Raw genomic sequence first — 17,594 nt, 5'->3', positions numbered from 1 at the left:
GTACCGAAATGTACTGCTGTTACACTTCGCATTTCTTGCGCCACTATTATGGCAGAGCGTGATTAGCGTTACCGAACTTACATTTTAGCACAGATAACTCAAAAGCCCGAAATCGGCCTAGTTGACGGTTGGCGCATGGTTTATGTTCCGTTTTGACCCTCGCAAGAGACATTCAATGAGACAACGCTGTTCTTCTGTTTCTTTATTTACAATACTGATGTTGACAGACTTCTTTTCACAAAAGGCATATAGTAAGAACCTCCCCTCTCCGGACCAGATCTGTACAGGTATCACCACTCTCAGTTCACAGTGCATACGTAATAAAATAAAAACAAACTACACGCAAAAATTGAGCAGACACAATCACGAAAGTGAATGAATGTGACTAAACCACTCTTTGTTCTGGATATCAGTGCAACAATCCTTCGATTTCTTTTTTAGTTCAGTCGGAGATACGACGGAAACTTCTGTACAGGTGCATCGTGCACACTTTCACGGGACTACGCGCGACAAGAGCGTAATCACTTTTAGAACATAAACGCCTCTGCGAGATGAGGTAAAGCACACAGTTCAAATGTGACAGCGAAATCCACTGGGCGACTTCAGAGTTCGAGGCGCGCTCTCGTGAATGACGGCACAGAAACAGTATAGTGACCATAGACTGTCCCCAGCTGGTAGTGCTTCTCACGCTCTCCACGATGCAAGGAAAAAGAAAGGGCATTTATTTCGTTCTTGCTCACGGCTGTCTCGAAGGCGCATCGCAAGCGGCTCGTTGTGAACAGCCTTAAGAACTTCCGGAGCCGTGTTGCTGTTCGCCCAATCGAATTTGTTACAATCATAACTTTTACGAGCAGGGCACGTCAAAGTTAACTTCACTTACCATGTATAACCACAGCCTAATGTTGACTATCGAAGAGCTTGCGCTAGCTGAAAAATTACTGCCCTTTTGTTTACGTCATCTGTATTAACAACACTCCCTTGAAACGCGTGCGAATTACACGTCGAACACATCCTTCCTGCGCAGATTAAACAAAAAACTTGATAATGGTGGAGGTCTCACAATGCTGGTGCGGAATATTCTTAGGTTTGCAGCGCAAAATCACAAAGAAATGCAAAACAAAAGCACCTGCCTTCTGTCTTTCCTGACCGCCTTTGTGGTATTGCGGTTATGAACCTTCGCAAGGAAGCATACTCTCTGTGAAATTGTCATTTGAGCGCGAACTGCAATAATCGTAGTAGCTAGATCCGTGAAAACGGTGAGAGAACAGCAAAATGCTGAGCCGCGCCGCATATTGCGCGCCGTGCCAACTGCCCAACGTTGTCGTCACTTGTGGAGGTACTAATACTGCAGTATATACGATGATGGAACCATTAAAACAATGAGGTTTCGGTGGGTATCTCGCCACGTGCGAGAAGCGTGAGCTGTTTAAATATTAATAGTGAAACGAGAGTTGAAAAACTATTTTGCTCCTGTGCAGTAGGCAGCTTTTCGTGGCTGCTCGAAGAATTCAAGCATTAACTATTTGCCAATAAGCACTGCTCTTAGCACTACGCTGCTGCATGAAAATCAAATATGATTGATTAAAGGTTTACAGAGCTTAAATATATAGCGTTCCCTAAGACTTATCCCAACTGAATTTGCGCAGACCCACGAATGTGATAGGCAGCGGCTTACGGCTTGGAGGCTCTTCTATGCCGTGCTTTGGGTTGTCGACCTTCGGTGATTCACTCGCCCGCCTCCGCAGGACGGAGGCATTCTGAGATAATCCAGTTATCCTTAGGGCACACCACTCCCATGTTGTATAAACTAGGCGAAGAAGCCTACTGTCCTGACTGTTGATCACAAAAGGGGAAGGGAATCCTGGGCACCAGGTTCACTTATACCCAGACTCTCCTTCACTCCCCGTCGCAGAGCGTGGCCTTCGAGGATGGTCAACGAACGGCTTCACCATGCGGCACAGGATGACGTAAATGTGTCTTCCATGACGTGTACAAGCTGCCTGCAGGTCGGCGTTGCTCACACTTTCGATGACTGCTTAGTGGGGGCGCTGCATGACTTCCTTGATCCAGTCCACGTAGTGCGCCACTTTTGTGTACACGTCCGGGAAGCCCTTCTTGGCGCAGCCAGATCCGAATGATGTTATTCCTGTCAAGTGCCATCGGCCAAACAGCTTGCACTGCAGGGGACCTCCGGAATCACCCTGCAGTTTGATTTGCAGTGGAAAAGAGAGGAGAAAATAATTATTTGTGCCACAGAGCCAAAACTCTGCATTATTGCCAAAAATTTACGTTATCTTGAATGTTTGTGGTTCTCTCTCGAGCCGTAGTTTTCGCCTGATGGCCCAGTCGCTCGACAGGGTTTTCTGTACTTAATTCCTTGTGACAGCACTACTTTAATTACGCATTTGTGGTAGTTACACATGCAATCAATCATCATGTGCACATTTTACCGCAACGAAAAGGACAACACAAACGGCATTTATGCAGCGTATATAACAAGACGAAATAGATCACATAGGGGAAGAGTGTCTCACGTGACAAGTTCCTCGACCACCGACCAGGGTTCCGGCGCACAAGTGCCACTTTTTGATGGGTATCTTGAACTTGGGCTTGTAGGCGGCGTCGCACACACCGTTGTCATAGATCTTCACAAACACCTCTTGAAGAACGTTCGATGGCCGCGCATCTGCGACGTCGAGATGAAAGGTGAATGCAGCTGTCTAAAAGTACACGATTTTGCCACAATGAAGGTTTGAAAACCCAGAACAACACTTTCATGTTCCTTCTATACATTCAATTGCTTTCATACAGGATAATCAAAGCTGTTTCACTGGGAATACCACCGCACCATCGTTTCACCACCACAGATCACCGCCGTAGTGGTGGTGAACTGGTTGTATGGGGGAGGCACCAGGTTCGAATGCAGGTGCCGCCGGAACCCCACCAGTGTTTTCAAATGGATAGAGATGGCACTCGTTTGCTTATATGAGTTCCCCTTTCAAAAGATGGCCCTATAGTGATCTGCGATAGATAACCCCTTGTTTCACCGCAGCTTTGGTTAAATAGTCGAGCATCCACCGCTGGTGTGCGAGGCTGACGAGTGCTGCCTCCCGGTACCTACCGGTAAAATAGGCACAAGCGCACTTCCGGCCCAGAAGCTCGGCAACTACGGGAGTTCGAGATGCTCAGAAGCAACGTTATTAACATGGGCTCCGTGGCGGTCGCGAGAACTAACGGCGCTGCGATCGAGTCGCGCTACTGGCAGCGCTTCCGGTTGCGCGCCTTCTTCGCTGCGTCCCGTGTGGTTATGGTGCTACGCATTTGCTGACTTCGTTCGGAGGTTTGAGTGCTCGCGCTGGTCTGCGCAGATGTGAAGCCTGGCTTGTGTCGAGCATGCGATATGCTGACGTGTTTTGCACCGGGTTGAACAAACGGCTACAAATATTCTTTGGCGAGTATCACAGGTCCGTCAAGCGAGAAGTGTAATGCCTTGTACCAGCACAAAAATGCGTAATTTGCGAACTTCAAATGTTTAATCATTATAATATAAAGTAGATTATTGGTAGCTTTATAAGAGATAAGTAACAATAAGAAATTGATCAGAGGGAATACCCATAGCGATACACAGGGCTCCATAGAAAATGCATGGGGAAGCTTATAGTAGGGAGCCAAATGAAATTTGGGGGCGGGCCAGCGCGCAATGCGACTGTAACTTTTTCCAAGGAAATGCATGGTTATACAGGGTGTTATGACTATCATGCACCAAGATTTAAAGATATGCAAATGGCACCTAGCTGGACAGAACCAAGGTAATGTTGTCTGCCGTCGCTTGGAGAGACTCAGATTATTTTGTGCATTCCACCTAAGACATAATTAGTCTTAATTAATCAACTTCTCAAATATTATTGGATTAAAAGTGTGAATCAGAAAATTGTAGAGCAGCATGAAAAACTCCCGATGTAGCTCCCGATGCAGCTTTCGACCGTGAACACGCGGCGGGAACGTTCCATTTGCGACGCGCTGATCTGGATGCTGCTTGAGTAGGTGGCGACGAATCAGCAGGCGAGCGTCATCAAGCTTGCACAAACGTTCAGGGCAAGCACAGTCGTTATGAGTGCAAGTTGAAGCCAGTCGATCAGCCTCTTCATTTCCGGCGATCCCTACGTGCGAAGGTATCCATTGAGCAACGAGAGATAACCCACGTGATAAAATTTTGTTGGCAGAGTCAGTAACGCTGCGCACAATTGGGCAATCAACCTGAATGCGTTGTAATCTGCTAAGTGCAGTGCGGTAGTCCGTAAATATGACAATCTTCGGTGTGGTTAACTCTTCTTGCACGTATTTTAGTGCAACATTAATTGCTGCTAGCTCATCAGTTGTTGACGAGGCTGGATGGGGTATATGAAATATACGTCGTACTTGAGTCGAAGGGCAGAAAAAAGCTGCAGAGGCGCCTTGACCGTCACTGTGTACAGATGCATCTGTAAATACTTTAAGGTAATCTAGAAATCTGTCGAACATGTGCGACTGAGCCAATTGGAATATGGCCGAAACAGGCATATCAAACTTTTTGTGTATGTCAGGGATTGTAAGGTAAATGGGCAGTACGTGTTTAGTGATATCTTGCGGAGGCGAAGGCGTAACTGAAGCATCATGTTCAGAAATGTCAGTAATGTTCATAAATAATGCCGCAATTTTTCCAATGCGAGAAAACGGGCGGTGAATCAGAAGATCAAGGAGCATTTGACCATTCGATGCGCGGTGCAGACGCTCAATATGATATACAGCTCTCCGGTCTGCTTGCCGCCTTAGAGGCAAATGATGTGCTTCAGTGAGTAATGGAACTGATTGCGCCTCACGAGGTAATCCCAGCATTAGTCGAAGGGCAACGCGGTGATCACGTTCCAGTTGGGCCATCAGACTAGGTGGGACGTTCAGGAATGGTAACGCATACATCATGCCTGAGAGTACAGACGACTCCACCTGCAGAGCCGTTGTTTGGTCACAGCCAGCACCTCTAGCAGTCAAGGCGGCCACATACTTAAGGATGAATTGCGATTTGTGTCGTACGAATTTAACGGCAGGACGCCAAGAGATGCGATCATCCACAATTAAGCCCAAATAACGGTGTTGTCGCACCCAGGTTATCGGCGTTTCGTCAAGGTACAGTCGGTTCATTGTTCGAAGAGCGCGTTGTATAGGGTGGTATGCTATTGCAGGCATGGAGTGGTGCCTGACACCGGCAAAAAAAATATTGCCGAGAGCTAGTGGGGCTATACTAGTTCAGGTGCAACCAAACTAGGCAGGCCCACTAAGCTTCATCAAAGCCACTCCCTCACCAGAACAGGAATTGGCCTCCCTAGTGCAGTATTCGGCCACTACCTCCCTCATGACTCCGACAATTAACCCATGGCCCTCAGTCCCCAGTGGCTGCGGAGCACCTGACCAAGGCGGCGGTCAGACCTGCGACGTGGCAGAGGGGGCTAAGAATCTCTGGGTCCGGACAGGCTGCCAATGGAAACTGAACATGGCAACGTTCAACACGCGTACCCTCTCGAGTGAGGCTAGCTTAGCAGGACTATTTGAGGAATAATCAGGCATTGCCTGGGATATTATTGGCCTTAGTGAGGTTACAAGAACTGGTGAGGCTTACACAGTGCTGACTAACGGCCACATCCTCTGCTACAGAGGTCTTCCAGATAAGAGAGAATCCGGGGTAGGACTTCTAGTCCATAACATAGCGGTCAACATTGGTGAATTCTACAGCCTTAATGAGAGCGTAGCAGTCGTCGTAATAAAGCTGAATAGGAGATGTAGAATGAAGGTTGTAAAAGCCTAAGCCGCAATGTCTAGTCACGATGATGAAGAAATAGAACAGTTTTATGAAGATGTTGAACTAGCAATGAGAAATGTGCAAACTCAGTATACTGTAGTCAAGGGTGACTTCAATTACGTTATCTGCAACTACGGCATCGATTCTAGGAATGCAAGAGGAGAGATGTTGGTAGAATTCGCGGAAAGGAATAGGCTCCGAATAATGAATACATTCTTCAGGAAGTGGACCTGGAAAAGCCGTAATGGAGAAACAAGGAATGAAATAGATTTCATACTCTCGGCCGATCCGAGCATAGTGCAGTATGTAGAAGTGTTAGGTAATGCAAAGTGCAGTGACCATAGGTTAGTAAGGCCTAGGATTTCTCTCAATTTGAAGAGAGAAAGAGTGAAATCAGTCAAGAGGAAACAGGCTAACCTAGATGCAGTAAGGGTGAAAGCAGACCAATTAAGGCTGGTGCTTGCATACAAATATGCAGCTTTAGAACAAGAAGATGAAAATAACATAGAGGTAATGAACGAAACCGTAAATAGGCTGATATCAGAAGCAGCAATTGAAGTGGGAGGTAAGGCACCAAGGCAACCAGTAGGGAAGCTCTCCCAAGAAACAAAGGACCTAATAAAGAAATGACAAAACATGAAATTGTCCAACTTAAGAGATCAGATAGAATTCGCTGAACTGTCAAAACTGATCAAGAAGAAGAAAGTAAGGGATATTCGAAATTATAACGTGGGAAAGATTGAGGAAGCCGTAAAATATGGACGCAGCATGAAATCAGTAAGAAAGCTTGGCATAGGACAAGGCAAGATGTATGCACTGAAAGATAAGCATGGTAATATCATCAGCAATTTCGATGACATAGTAAAAGCAGCGGAAGAATTCTATACTGATCTGTACAGTTCCCAAAACAGCCAGGCTACTTTCATTCGAAATAGTAATGAACCGGATACAGAAGCTCCTTCTATAACTAGCGATGAGGTTAGAAGGGCCTTGAAAGACATGACCAGGGGAAAAGCGGCCGGAGAAGATGGAATAACAGTAGATTTAATCAAAAATTTAGGAGATATCATGCTTCAAAAGCTTGCGGCCCTTTATACGCAATGCCTCACAACTTCAAGTGTACCAGAGAGCTGGAAGAACGCCAACATTATACTTATCCATAAGAAGGGAGACGTTAAAGAATTGAAGAATTACAGACCCATTAGCTTGCTTTCAGTATTGTATAAAATATTCACCAAGATGATTTCCAATACAATCAGGGCAGCACTTGACTTCAGCCAACCGAGAGAATAGGCTGGCTTCAGGAAGGGATATTCTACGATGGATCATATCCATGTCATCAATCAGGTAATCGAGAAATCTGCGGAGTACAATCAACCTCTCTACATGGCTTTCATAGATTATGAAAAGGCATTTGATTCAGTATAGATATCAGCAGTCATAGAGGCATTGCGCAATCAAGGAGTACAGGAGGCGTACGTGAATATCTTAGCAAATATCTACAAGGATTCCACAGCTACCTTGGTTCTCCACAAGAAAAGTAGAAAGTTACCTATCAAGAAAGGGATCAGGCAAGGAGACACAATCTCTTCAATGCTATTCACTGCATGCTTAGAGAAAGTATTCAAGCTCATACACTGGGAAGGCTTAGGAGTGAGGATCGACGGCGAATATCTCAGCAACCTTCGGTTTGCAGATGACATTGTCCTATTCAGCAACAATGGAGACGAATTACAATAAATGATTGAAGACCTTAATCGAGAAAGTGTAAGAATTGGGTTCAAGATGAATATGCAGAAGACAAAGATAATGTTCAATAGTCTGGCAAGGGAACAAGAATTCAGGATCGCCAGTCAGCATCGAGAGTCTGTAAAGGAATACGTTTATCTAGGTCAAATACTCACAGGGGACCCCGATCATGAAAAAGAAATTTACAGAAGTATAAAATTGGGGTGGAGTGCATACGTCAGGCATTGCCAAATCCTGACCGGGAGCTTACCACTGTCGTTGAAAAGAAAAGTGTACAATCATTGCATTCTACCGGTGCTAACATATGGGGCAGAAACTTGGAGGTTAACAAAGAAGCTCGAGAACAAGTTAAGGACCGCACAAAGAGCGATGGAACGAAAAATCTTAGGAGTAACGTTAAGAGACAGGAAGAGAGCGGTGTGGATCAGAGAACAAACGGGGATAGACGATATTCTGGTTGACATTAAGCGGAAGAAACGGAGCTGGGCAGGCCATGTAAATGCGTAGGATGGATAACCGGTGGACCATTAGGGCTACAGAATGGATACCAAGAGAAGGGAAGCGCAGTCGAGGACGGCAGAAAACCAGGTGGGATGATGAAGTTAGGAAATTCGCAGGCGCAAGTTGGAATACGCTAGCGCAAGACAGGGGTAATTGGAGATCGCAGGGAGAGGCCTTCGTCCTGCAGTGGACATAAATATAGGCTGATGTTGATGATGATGATGCTATTGCAGGTCCAAAGTGTTATCGGAAAACACGCACCCATCTTTTCTGACGTCCGGGGCAAAACCGACTGGGTTTACTGCAATCTGCAACTGACCACAAACAACCGCGTCCACGTGAAGCAGTACCCCCTCCCCTTCGCGACGCGCGACAGCGTAGAAAGAGGGGTGCGAGAGATGGAGAGGCTCGGAAGGTCGAGAGATCGGAGTCCCCCTACAATTCGCCGGTGATTTTGGTGAAGACGCCAGATGGTACGAACCGGTTGTGCATTGACTTTCGGCGCCTGACCAATGTTCTGGTGGCCGACTCCGAACCCATGACTCGGGCCGATACGGTCTTCGCGATTGTCGGGGAGAAAAGGTATTTCTCCAAGCTAGACTTTATGAAGGCTACTGGCAAATCCCATTATCGGTGGAATCCAGGGCAAAGACAGCCTCCTCGACAACATCCGGACTGTATCAATTCCGTTTTATGCCTTTCGGAATAAAGACAGCCCCTGCTGTGTTTGCGAAATTGATGCGCAAAGTTGCGAACGGTGTACCGGGTGTGGAACACTACTATGACGATGTCCTGGTGGCCACCGAAACGTGGGAAGAACATCTGAACTCCCTGGAGCTGCTTTTCCAGCGCATCGAGGTGGTTGGGTTAACAGTACGCCCCAGTAAGTGCGAGTTTGGCATGGAGGAGATAGACTTCCTGGGTCATCGTGTTTGACGAGGCATATTGCAACCATTGGGGAAGACGCTGGACAAGATCGAAGCTGCGCCACGTCCGTCAACGAAGCGGCAGGAACGCTCCTTCTTTGGATTGACTGGATACTACCGGGAATTGATCCCGAGCTACGCCAAAATCAGCGCTCCCCTCACGGAATTAACCCGGAAGGGAAAAAGCAACTCGCTCAAGTGGACACCAGCATGCGAAGAAGCATTTCAGGAACTGAAACGCCAAGTCTTCAAGGACCCAATATTGCGACTTCCGGATTTACTTCAGCCCTTCATGCTCCCGACAGACGCATCGGACACGAGCCTGGGAGCGGTGCTCATGCAAACCTATGAGGGCAAGCTCCACGCCGTAGCTTATGCCAGCCGAAAGCTACTGCCTCGGGAGGCCGCCTACAGCACAGTGGAACGCGAGTGTCTGACGTTGGTCTGGGGGGTCCAAAAATTCTCCATGTTCCTGTATGGTGTTAATTTTTTCGTCCAAACCGACCACCAACCGCTCAGCTACATGAGGCAGGCGAAACAACTGAACGGCCGGGTACTTCGATGGAGCTTACTGCTTCAGGAATATCAGTTCACGGTCACCCACATTAAGGGAAGCGAGAACGTGGGGACCGATTATTTGAGTAGAATATAGGGCCATTCTGCAGTGAAGTTGGAGGATTTTGGTGCTGTATGCCTAGATATATAGTGTTCTGTTCGATAAATTTTTTGTATAGTACACGATGTATAATGTATGTATAATGTTATGTATACATGAAACGATGTTCTTTTTCATGTTTTTTTTTTGCACGAAAATGCCACTCGTGCAAGTGAATATTATGGTATAATATTCTGAAAGTGGGGGGGCAGTGTCACAGAGCGGCATAGTTTCGACGGCCGCCAAAAACTGTCGTGTTCTCACGGTGCGGCATATAGTTTCGAGATAGCGACACGCCGATTAACGGTCGTCAAAAACGTCGCGGTCCCACGGTGCGGCATATAGTTTCGAGATAGCGACACGCCAATTAACGGTCGTCAAAACCGTCTTGGTCCGACGGTGCGGCATATAGTTTCGAGATAGCGACACGCCGATTAACGGTCGTCAAAAACGTCTTGGTCCCACGGTGCGGCATATAGTTTCGAGATAGCGACACGCCGATTAACGGTCGTCAAAAACGTCTTGGTCCAACGGTGCGGCATATAGTTTCGAGATAGCGACACGCCGATTAACGGTCGTCAAAAACGTCGCGGTCCCACGGTGCGGCATATAGTTTCGAGATAGCGACACGCCGATTAACGGACCCAGGTGTGTACGTGTGCGTCCGTGTGGTGCAGCGTGGGGGCGCGACCTCGGACAGCGGGGAGGGGAATCCTCGCCCATGATTAAAAAGGGCGCGGCCAAGACTTTTGGGAGGAGTCATGAAATAATTAGGTGAACTTTGCATACCTGCAGTTACCCGACATAGGGAACTAGGCAAAGGAGAGGCTATTTAAGCGCAGGTTTTAGGCCCTGCTAAACAGTCTAGAAGCTGAGCCTGTAATCTGCTGAGAAGCAGGCATGGAGCTAGTGCCGTCCAGTATCGCCTGGGCTGCCTAGCCGTGTCGGAACTCCAAGTAACTAGTTGACGTACGAGACGACAAACCAGCGTCTGCAACGAAGCTCACGGTAGTTCACCTCAAGTTAGCTCAACCTGCTTGAGGGGAGTCGTCAGATCTAGACTCCCGGGAAATCCAGCTCAGCAATCGCATCCACCTCCACAAGGTCGGCCCGCCAGCATTCTTCGGGAAAGCTCTGCGCGCCGACTTCACGGTTTATGGACTTGCTGCTGCTGCCCGGCCACGCGTATGACATCGTTGTTTTCATTTGAACTTTCTTTTCTTTTGAACTTTATTTTAGTGAACTACTTCTAAGTGTATTCTTATATATTTGATCCACGCCCTGGTTTCATGTCTATACCCACTGTTAAGTGCTCGTCATATTTATTTGCCTTCATTGTGTTATATTAAGTTCAGGTTTGTTAGTCTGTCTTGTGTCTTTTTTTAGTATTTTATTTTATTAATTTGTGTATATTTATCAGCCGATAAATACCTTTTTTTGTTTACTCCCGACTCTGACTCTTTCACTGTGTTCGCTCGAGTACGGAATGACCAACCGGCTTGTATACCCCGTCGATCGACTTCGCGCCGACGATGAACGGCTGACAGCCGTGACAAGGGCCCACTTCATATCGCTGGGAAATTGCAACTCAATGCGACCGTGGGTGGCACGACAATTCAGGCCGAATTGGTCGTCGTTGATTGTTAGAGACCGACAATTTGCGGCCGTGACACTACCTGAAGCTTCAATACGGCAGGACACTACAGACAGAAGGTGGGAAAATTGCCGCGCGACCGGCCGTTCGAGGCACCTTGCGTGTATTCGCGGGCTTCTTTCGCGCTCGGAAAAACACTTTTCTGTAGCTGTCGCTGTATCGGGAGCTTTTCATGTTGCTCTACAATTTTCTCAATGACACTTTTCATCTAATTATAATAACTGAGAAGTTGATTAGTTAAGACTAATTACGTAATTAGGCGGAATGCAGAAAATAATCTGAGTATCGCGAAGCGACGGCAAACAAGATTATCGTGGTTCTGTCCAGCTACCAGTTCAATGTCCAGTTCTGTCCACTTGTATATTAAATGCGAAACATTTCTCGCCGGCGGCTCTGTCCGTCCCTCCCGCGGCGTCCCACACCCCCACAGCGCATACGCGTCCCCTCCCCCTCTCTCTCCTCTCCTACGCTCCCCTCCCTTTCTCTCCTCTAGGAATCCTCTGCGGAGAGGCGCTTGCGTACCACACCCCCACAGCGCATGCGCGTCCCCTACCCCTCTCTCTCCTCTCCTACGCTCCCCCCTTTCTCTCCTCTAGGAATCCGGAGCGGCGCGCACGGCAGGTGGTGCAACAGCTGCATACTCCACTGGGGGCGCTACGGTAGTTCCGCGGTATGAAAATGACGGAGCGCGCTCGCCTCATTCTCTCCTGTGCAGCGCCGCGATGAGCGCTCGGGCTGCTGCCGCGCAACCATCTCCCGCTCCAGCTAACCATCTCCGGCCGCTGCTTCGCATCCACACATGGTTCCCTTTAGCGGGAGATGGAGTAATTTTTGTTAATGTTTGGCTTAAGTGAAACACCCTGTATTATATGTGTGTGTGTGTGTGTGTGTGTGTGTGTGTGTGTGTGTGTGTGTGTGTGTGTGTGTGTGTGTGTGTGTGTGTGTGTGCGTGTGTGGTGTGTGTGTGTGTGTGTGCGTGCGTGCGTGCGTGCGTGCGTGCGTGTGTGTGTGTGTGTGTGTGTGTGTGTGTGTGTGTGTGTGTGTGTGTGTGTGTGTGTGTGTGTGTGTGCGTGCGTGCGTGTGTGCGTGCGTGTCTCTAATGTATGACGCCCCCCACATTTTGGTAGCACCCCTCTTCCCCCCACACACAAACAAAACCAGAATCCTGGATAAACGCCTGTCTGCAACCAATAATTAAGTTGTGCATGCGCGTCGAGCCTCCGACTCTTTATGTCTGACAACACAATAAATAATTGTGTAATTGTTCTGCAATTAAGAGGGTTCTTTAAAATGCATAAATCATCATCCTACTACCGTGCATATTAATCGAGTTGGGAAGTCCATTATAGTACGTGACTGAAGCCCGGCACGGGCTTGCAAGCGTAGACGTACTCACTATATAGTTCATTAAAATGGCCAACCTATAGTGACTGCACATTTCACCCGTGTGACACCTCCGTTCATAATTAAGGCTCTCGTGTGCCTACTATTCCACCACTCACTGTAGTCGACTTTCCCCCATCCGGTGGCGGCGCACACCAGTCCCTGGAACTCGTCGTCGGCGTCCGGCAGGCACACGGGCTGCACGTGCTCGCTGTACGGCACCTCGTGCGCTAGCCGCATCAGCGCGATGTCCTGGTCGTAGCCGGAGTACCAAGGGTAGTGGTACACGTGCGACACCGGCACCGTCAGCTCGCTGCCCTCGGTCAGCTTCTGGCGGTACTCGCCCAGCCGGACCTTCCAGAACACCGGCTGCGGGAGCACGAACAGCGGGCTGCTCGCGCCACAAGCACGCGCGCGATCGCTTTTGTTGCACATCGAGCCCCCTTTAAAGGCTGCGCGCGCGCACACCCCTGGCGGGGCCGAATTCTCAAAGAAAGCTGTTACGTCAGAATTGTTCGTAAGAGCAAATGCTAGCCAATCGTGATGCTGTGAGGGGGTATTCCGTGAGTGTCCACTTAGTGGGCATGTCCATTTCGTCTGCTTCTGAAGTGCTGGTTGGCTGGAGTGCCCGTCTACTTCTGACGCGTACCCAAGCCCAGCCAATCAGAACTTCACCAGCAGACGAAATGGACATGTCCGCTAAGTGGACACTCACGGAATACCTCCCCCCCCCCCCCCCTGAACATACCCTTATCGAAGGCAGTCAGCCAATAATAAAGAGCACTTACCAACGAAAAGCTTTGTGAATTCGGCGGCCCCTGGGCCCGTACTCACAAAAAGTCCTTACGCTATAGAACTGTTCGTAAGATTAATTTCAGCCAACTGTGATGTGAGAGATATTATTAGCAAGGGCGGCTGGGCCAATGCAAAATAACACTCGCGAACGTAAAGCTATGTGACTACGGACTATGGATCTCTGTCGACATGTTTCAGTCAGGCTTTCTGTGGCTCATGATGGCAGTATAGTTGCTATGGAGTTCAGCAAGTATCTAAACTGAGCGAAGAAGCCAAGACGTGAACAGAAACATAGATGCGCACACAAAGCGCAGTTCTACGCTTTGCGCTTCGTGTGCGCATCTATGTTTCTGTTCACGTCTTGTCTTCTTCACGCAGTTTAAATATTTTGATGAATCCATGAACTGACTAGGCCAACAGCATGCCTTACTTGCTATGGAGCTTCAGGTCGCTGGCACAGTCACCCAATCATTTGCTGCCAACTCACCGTATAGCAAATGTTTGATTCCTATGAACGATGACTTTGAGTAGTAGCTATAACAATCACATTGCATGCGTCAAAGGCATCGAGCAAAGGAGGGCCTGATGTATAATTTACGCTTACGTATAAAAGGTGTGGCTTAGGGCATAAATACACAAACTTCTTTTCATGCTATAGAGTGAACTAAGTTATTTGCGGTAGGCTCAATTTCAAGGCACCAACAGTGATTGTCTTTACCTTTTTCGGGCTACAATTAGCGGGCAGTTGCACGTCCGTCATGAATTTAACAATTACTAAAAAATATAACAGTCTAGAATAAAGTCGTCTGGAAAGTATTTACGTTATTGTTGGCACACAGAGAACACGCACATTGCACGGAGTAAGGACACCCGTGAGAGTTCAGTGCGCACAAGTACGATGTTAATATTGGTCACCTTTGACCATGTGAATAACAGACAGGGCTTCTTGCCCTTAAAAAGAAGGGCCGTGGCTGGGGGCTTCGGTGGCTCGGGGAGCAAGGTTATAGCCCAGAACATGAATTTTTGCAATGCGCTATAAAGAAGAAGCAAAGGTCTTGTAGGCCAGCTAAATTACTGAGTATTATAGCGCCGGAGCTGCATAGCAGCAGCATAGCCCTTCGCAACGTGCTGTCGTCGAGTGCTTCGGGATTCGTCTGGCGTACTCACTTTACGATGCAGTGGGCTGCTGTAAGTATCCACCGCTTGTTGAGCAAAACGCCGCCGCACCAGTGGCCAATCTTGCCGGCCTGCGGGTGCGTCAGACGCACCGACACCTGCGCAGGTTAAGTGATCCATTACATAGGACAAGCTGAGAGCATACGCAGTTATCTTCGCCTACAAACCTTACCCACCCAGCAGTAAATAGAACCAAGAGGAATTAAAATTCGTGTGATGATATGAGTATTGTAAGCGGCTAACGTTCTTTGGAGTTAATCAGAGAGAGTATGAGAGAGCCCTTGGACCCGACTACACTCCGCCAAGGGCGCTGAAAAGCACAAAACCAATCATCCCCAGACGTGCAGGACATAAGGTGCGTGTAGAGTTACTGTATAGGCTCCTTTTAGGTATCCAGAGTTGCGTCATGGTACACCATCTTTGGCTCCAAAGTTCTACACGAAAGTCAGGTCACCGAAGAGCCGGCACAGAAATGGGTCATATTTTGTGTCTCCAAGGCAGCTCTTCACAGTATCAAGTCTGCCTTACATCACAGAACTTACGAGTAGATGATATCCGACATCAGGGAAGTACACCGCCCTGCTGTAGAAACAGGTCTGAACATAATCTTTCAGTGGATTCCTGTTCACTGTGGCATCGTCGGCAACGACTTTGCTTGAAGTGCACCGGCTTAAGAGACCGCTTATAGTGCCCCTGTGCATCATCCCATGTGCACTCAGGGTTCACACTTTCCCTCTTTTCCTCTTTCTATTCCCCCTTTCTCTAACCCCCAGTGTAGGGTAGCAAATCGGACGCTCGTCTGGTTGACCTCCCTGACTTTCTTCTCCTTGTTCTCTCTCTCTCTCTCTCTCTCTCTCTCTCCATCCCCCGCACGTGTACGAGCCGCGCTCGTGCGCCAATGCCAGCAGCGTTTTTTTTTTCTTTCTTTCTTTTCATTCTTTATTATTTTGTCAATACAAGTCGATCACTCAACTCAGGCTTACGAACCTCGATTTTACGCTTGTGTGCCTTATTATCTAATGACTACTGAAAATGCAGAATGAGATGAACACAAACACCGGCGCATGGTCACAACGACTGTAAGCCATTCAAATTTCTATGCGAAGCGTCAAATATAATGCTATGCTTTTAAAGATTAGTTATAATTCTTATTAGGCATGCATGTGATCACGGCTCACGACAAATGAAAGACGGAAATGCGCGTATTCCAAAAACAGCACTGCCACGGCCTACATTCCGTTTGTGGAAAGTGTGAAAGTAAATACGATCCAGGTGAATGACGCGAGGAATCGTATGCACTGATATATTGTCTGCAGTGACTCTCCCCTACACCGCTTTGTTGATTCTTGTCGTCAGTCACGGACAAATTTAGCCGTGTTATGGGTCTCATATGTAGCAGACACATACGCTGCCTAAGGCTGCATACCTTACGTGTTTATTGTGAGAGTAATGTTCTCGTGGATATATTGAATTGTGCAACTTCTGCAGCGTCGTGTTCAGATAAAGAAAATGAAACGCACTTTTTTTACGCACCGTCATACGGCAATAGGTGTCGGTGCGTCGTGTGACTGAGAAGAAATCTGCGAACACATATCTTTCCGCCAGCAGCATCGAGTAACAGCAACAAGAATTATAACCATACTGCTGTCAATTGCACTTCGTCGGCTGGTTCCTGCGGAGTGTTGGCGTCGCTTGCGAAGTGGTGGCTTCTCCGCAACGCATTGAAGCCCGTTTCGACCACGTGATGGCGCTCGGCGAATAGCTGCTCTAGAATCGCTGGAGGCGGCGCGAGCGGCACGCGGAATACAGTGGCGCAACTTTGGCTGCCTACAGGGAGCCGATAGATAAACTTTAGGCGCGTGTAGAGTTAGGGAGCCTATACAATAACTCGAGTTGCTTGAAAGGCCAGCGCCGTCTATCGGGGGTCGTGTGCTCGACGCTGCGTGACTGAATGTGTACCGCAGTTAAAGAATCGAGACTCTCCAGAAAAATACAGCTATCAATTAGTATTTTATTGATATAACAAAAAAGGGAATTTCGCAAGATCGTTGGAAAGTTCCAGCTCTGTAGTAGTAAAACTCTAGGGCCCATATTCTCAAAAACATCTAGAATTGTACGTAAGAGCAAATTACAGTCAATCCTTATTTGGACGTATGATTAGCGAAGGCCGTCGGCCAGTGGCAACAGCATTTGCGAATTGCGAGTGTGGTCCTATGTTCCTCAGTAGTTTGGTTATTTGAATCTGACCTCTTGAAGTATACAACCAAACCGTTCTGTAAGACTCAATATCGCGTGTGATTTTCTGTGTGCGATCACAAGCGGTTAAGCTGGGATATGGCACGCAAAGAGACAGTAAATGTGAGCAGCAATAAATAAATAAATAATTTGCAGACGTCAACAAGATTATTTTCTTAACAAGACAAGATTTTTCTTAAGATAAAAGAACTGCAAGTTCAATTGTAACGACCGCATTTCGCAGCGCTTTTTATTATTTATCTGATGCAGTGACAACGAGCAAATTAGGTTCCGTTTTTCTTTTGTAGATTTATTTTTATTTCGCTTCTATGCTTATTTAACGGCACTAATACTTAATCAGTAGTACGAATTCAATTTACGTTTTTGTGAGTGTTTGCAGGGTGCTTTTCAGCACCAGCCTCGCGACATAAGTAAATCGGTCTTCACAAAGCTCGCATTCTACTGAAACAGGGCTTCTAGCTAGGCTATGGTGTGTCACTTTCTCTCTTACTTATCGGGTCTGTTTTCATAGTCTGTACGGTGCAGTAATCGCGTTCTGCTTTTCTCGGTGTCCCCTGATCGTCCGTGTTATGCTTTATCAATCCTTACAAAATCACCCAATCTTCGGTTCTAATTTACGATATGCAAAACCTGCACGTGAGCTTCTCGTCAAACCTCGTTTGACCT

The 17,594-nt window shown here is 47.6% G+C and overlaps 1 protein-coding gene across 1 annotated transcript in view; it reads right to left on the bottom strand.

Moving 5' to 3' along the window:
- Positions 1 to 1,786: 1,786 nt before the first annotated feature.
- Positions 1,787 to 17,594, bottom strand: part of LOC119456554 (tryptase-2-like) — a 53,481-nt gene continuing 37,673 nt past the window's right edge. Inside the window, exons 3-6 of the mRNA XM_037718384.2 lie at positions 14,664 to 14,770; positions 12,821 to 13,092; positions 2,535 to 2,686; positions 1,787 to 2,201 (exon numbers count right to left, since the gene is read on the bottom strand). Coding sequence (XP_037574312.1) covers positions 2,037 to 2,201; positions 2,535 to 2,686; positions 12,821 to 13,092; positions 14,664 to 14,770 — 696 coding nt within the window. The 3' untranslated portion in view covers positions 1,787 to 2,036. The remainder of the gene's footprint in view (positions 2,202 to 2,534; positions 2,687 to 12,820; positions 13,093 to 14,663; positions 14,771 to 17,594) is intronic.

Source organism: Dermacentor silvarum, chromosome 6 (genome assembly GCF_013339745.2).
Source record: "Dermacentor silvarum isolate Dsil-2018 chromosome 6, BIME_Dsil_1.4, whole genome shotgun sequence".
NCBI classification, from domain to species: domain Eukaryota; kingdom Metazoa; phylum Arthropoda; class Arachnida; order Ixodida; family Ixodidae; genus Dermacentor; species Dermacentor silvarum.
This window is presented reverse-complemented; position numbering and strand designations above follow the sequence as displayed.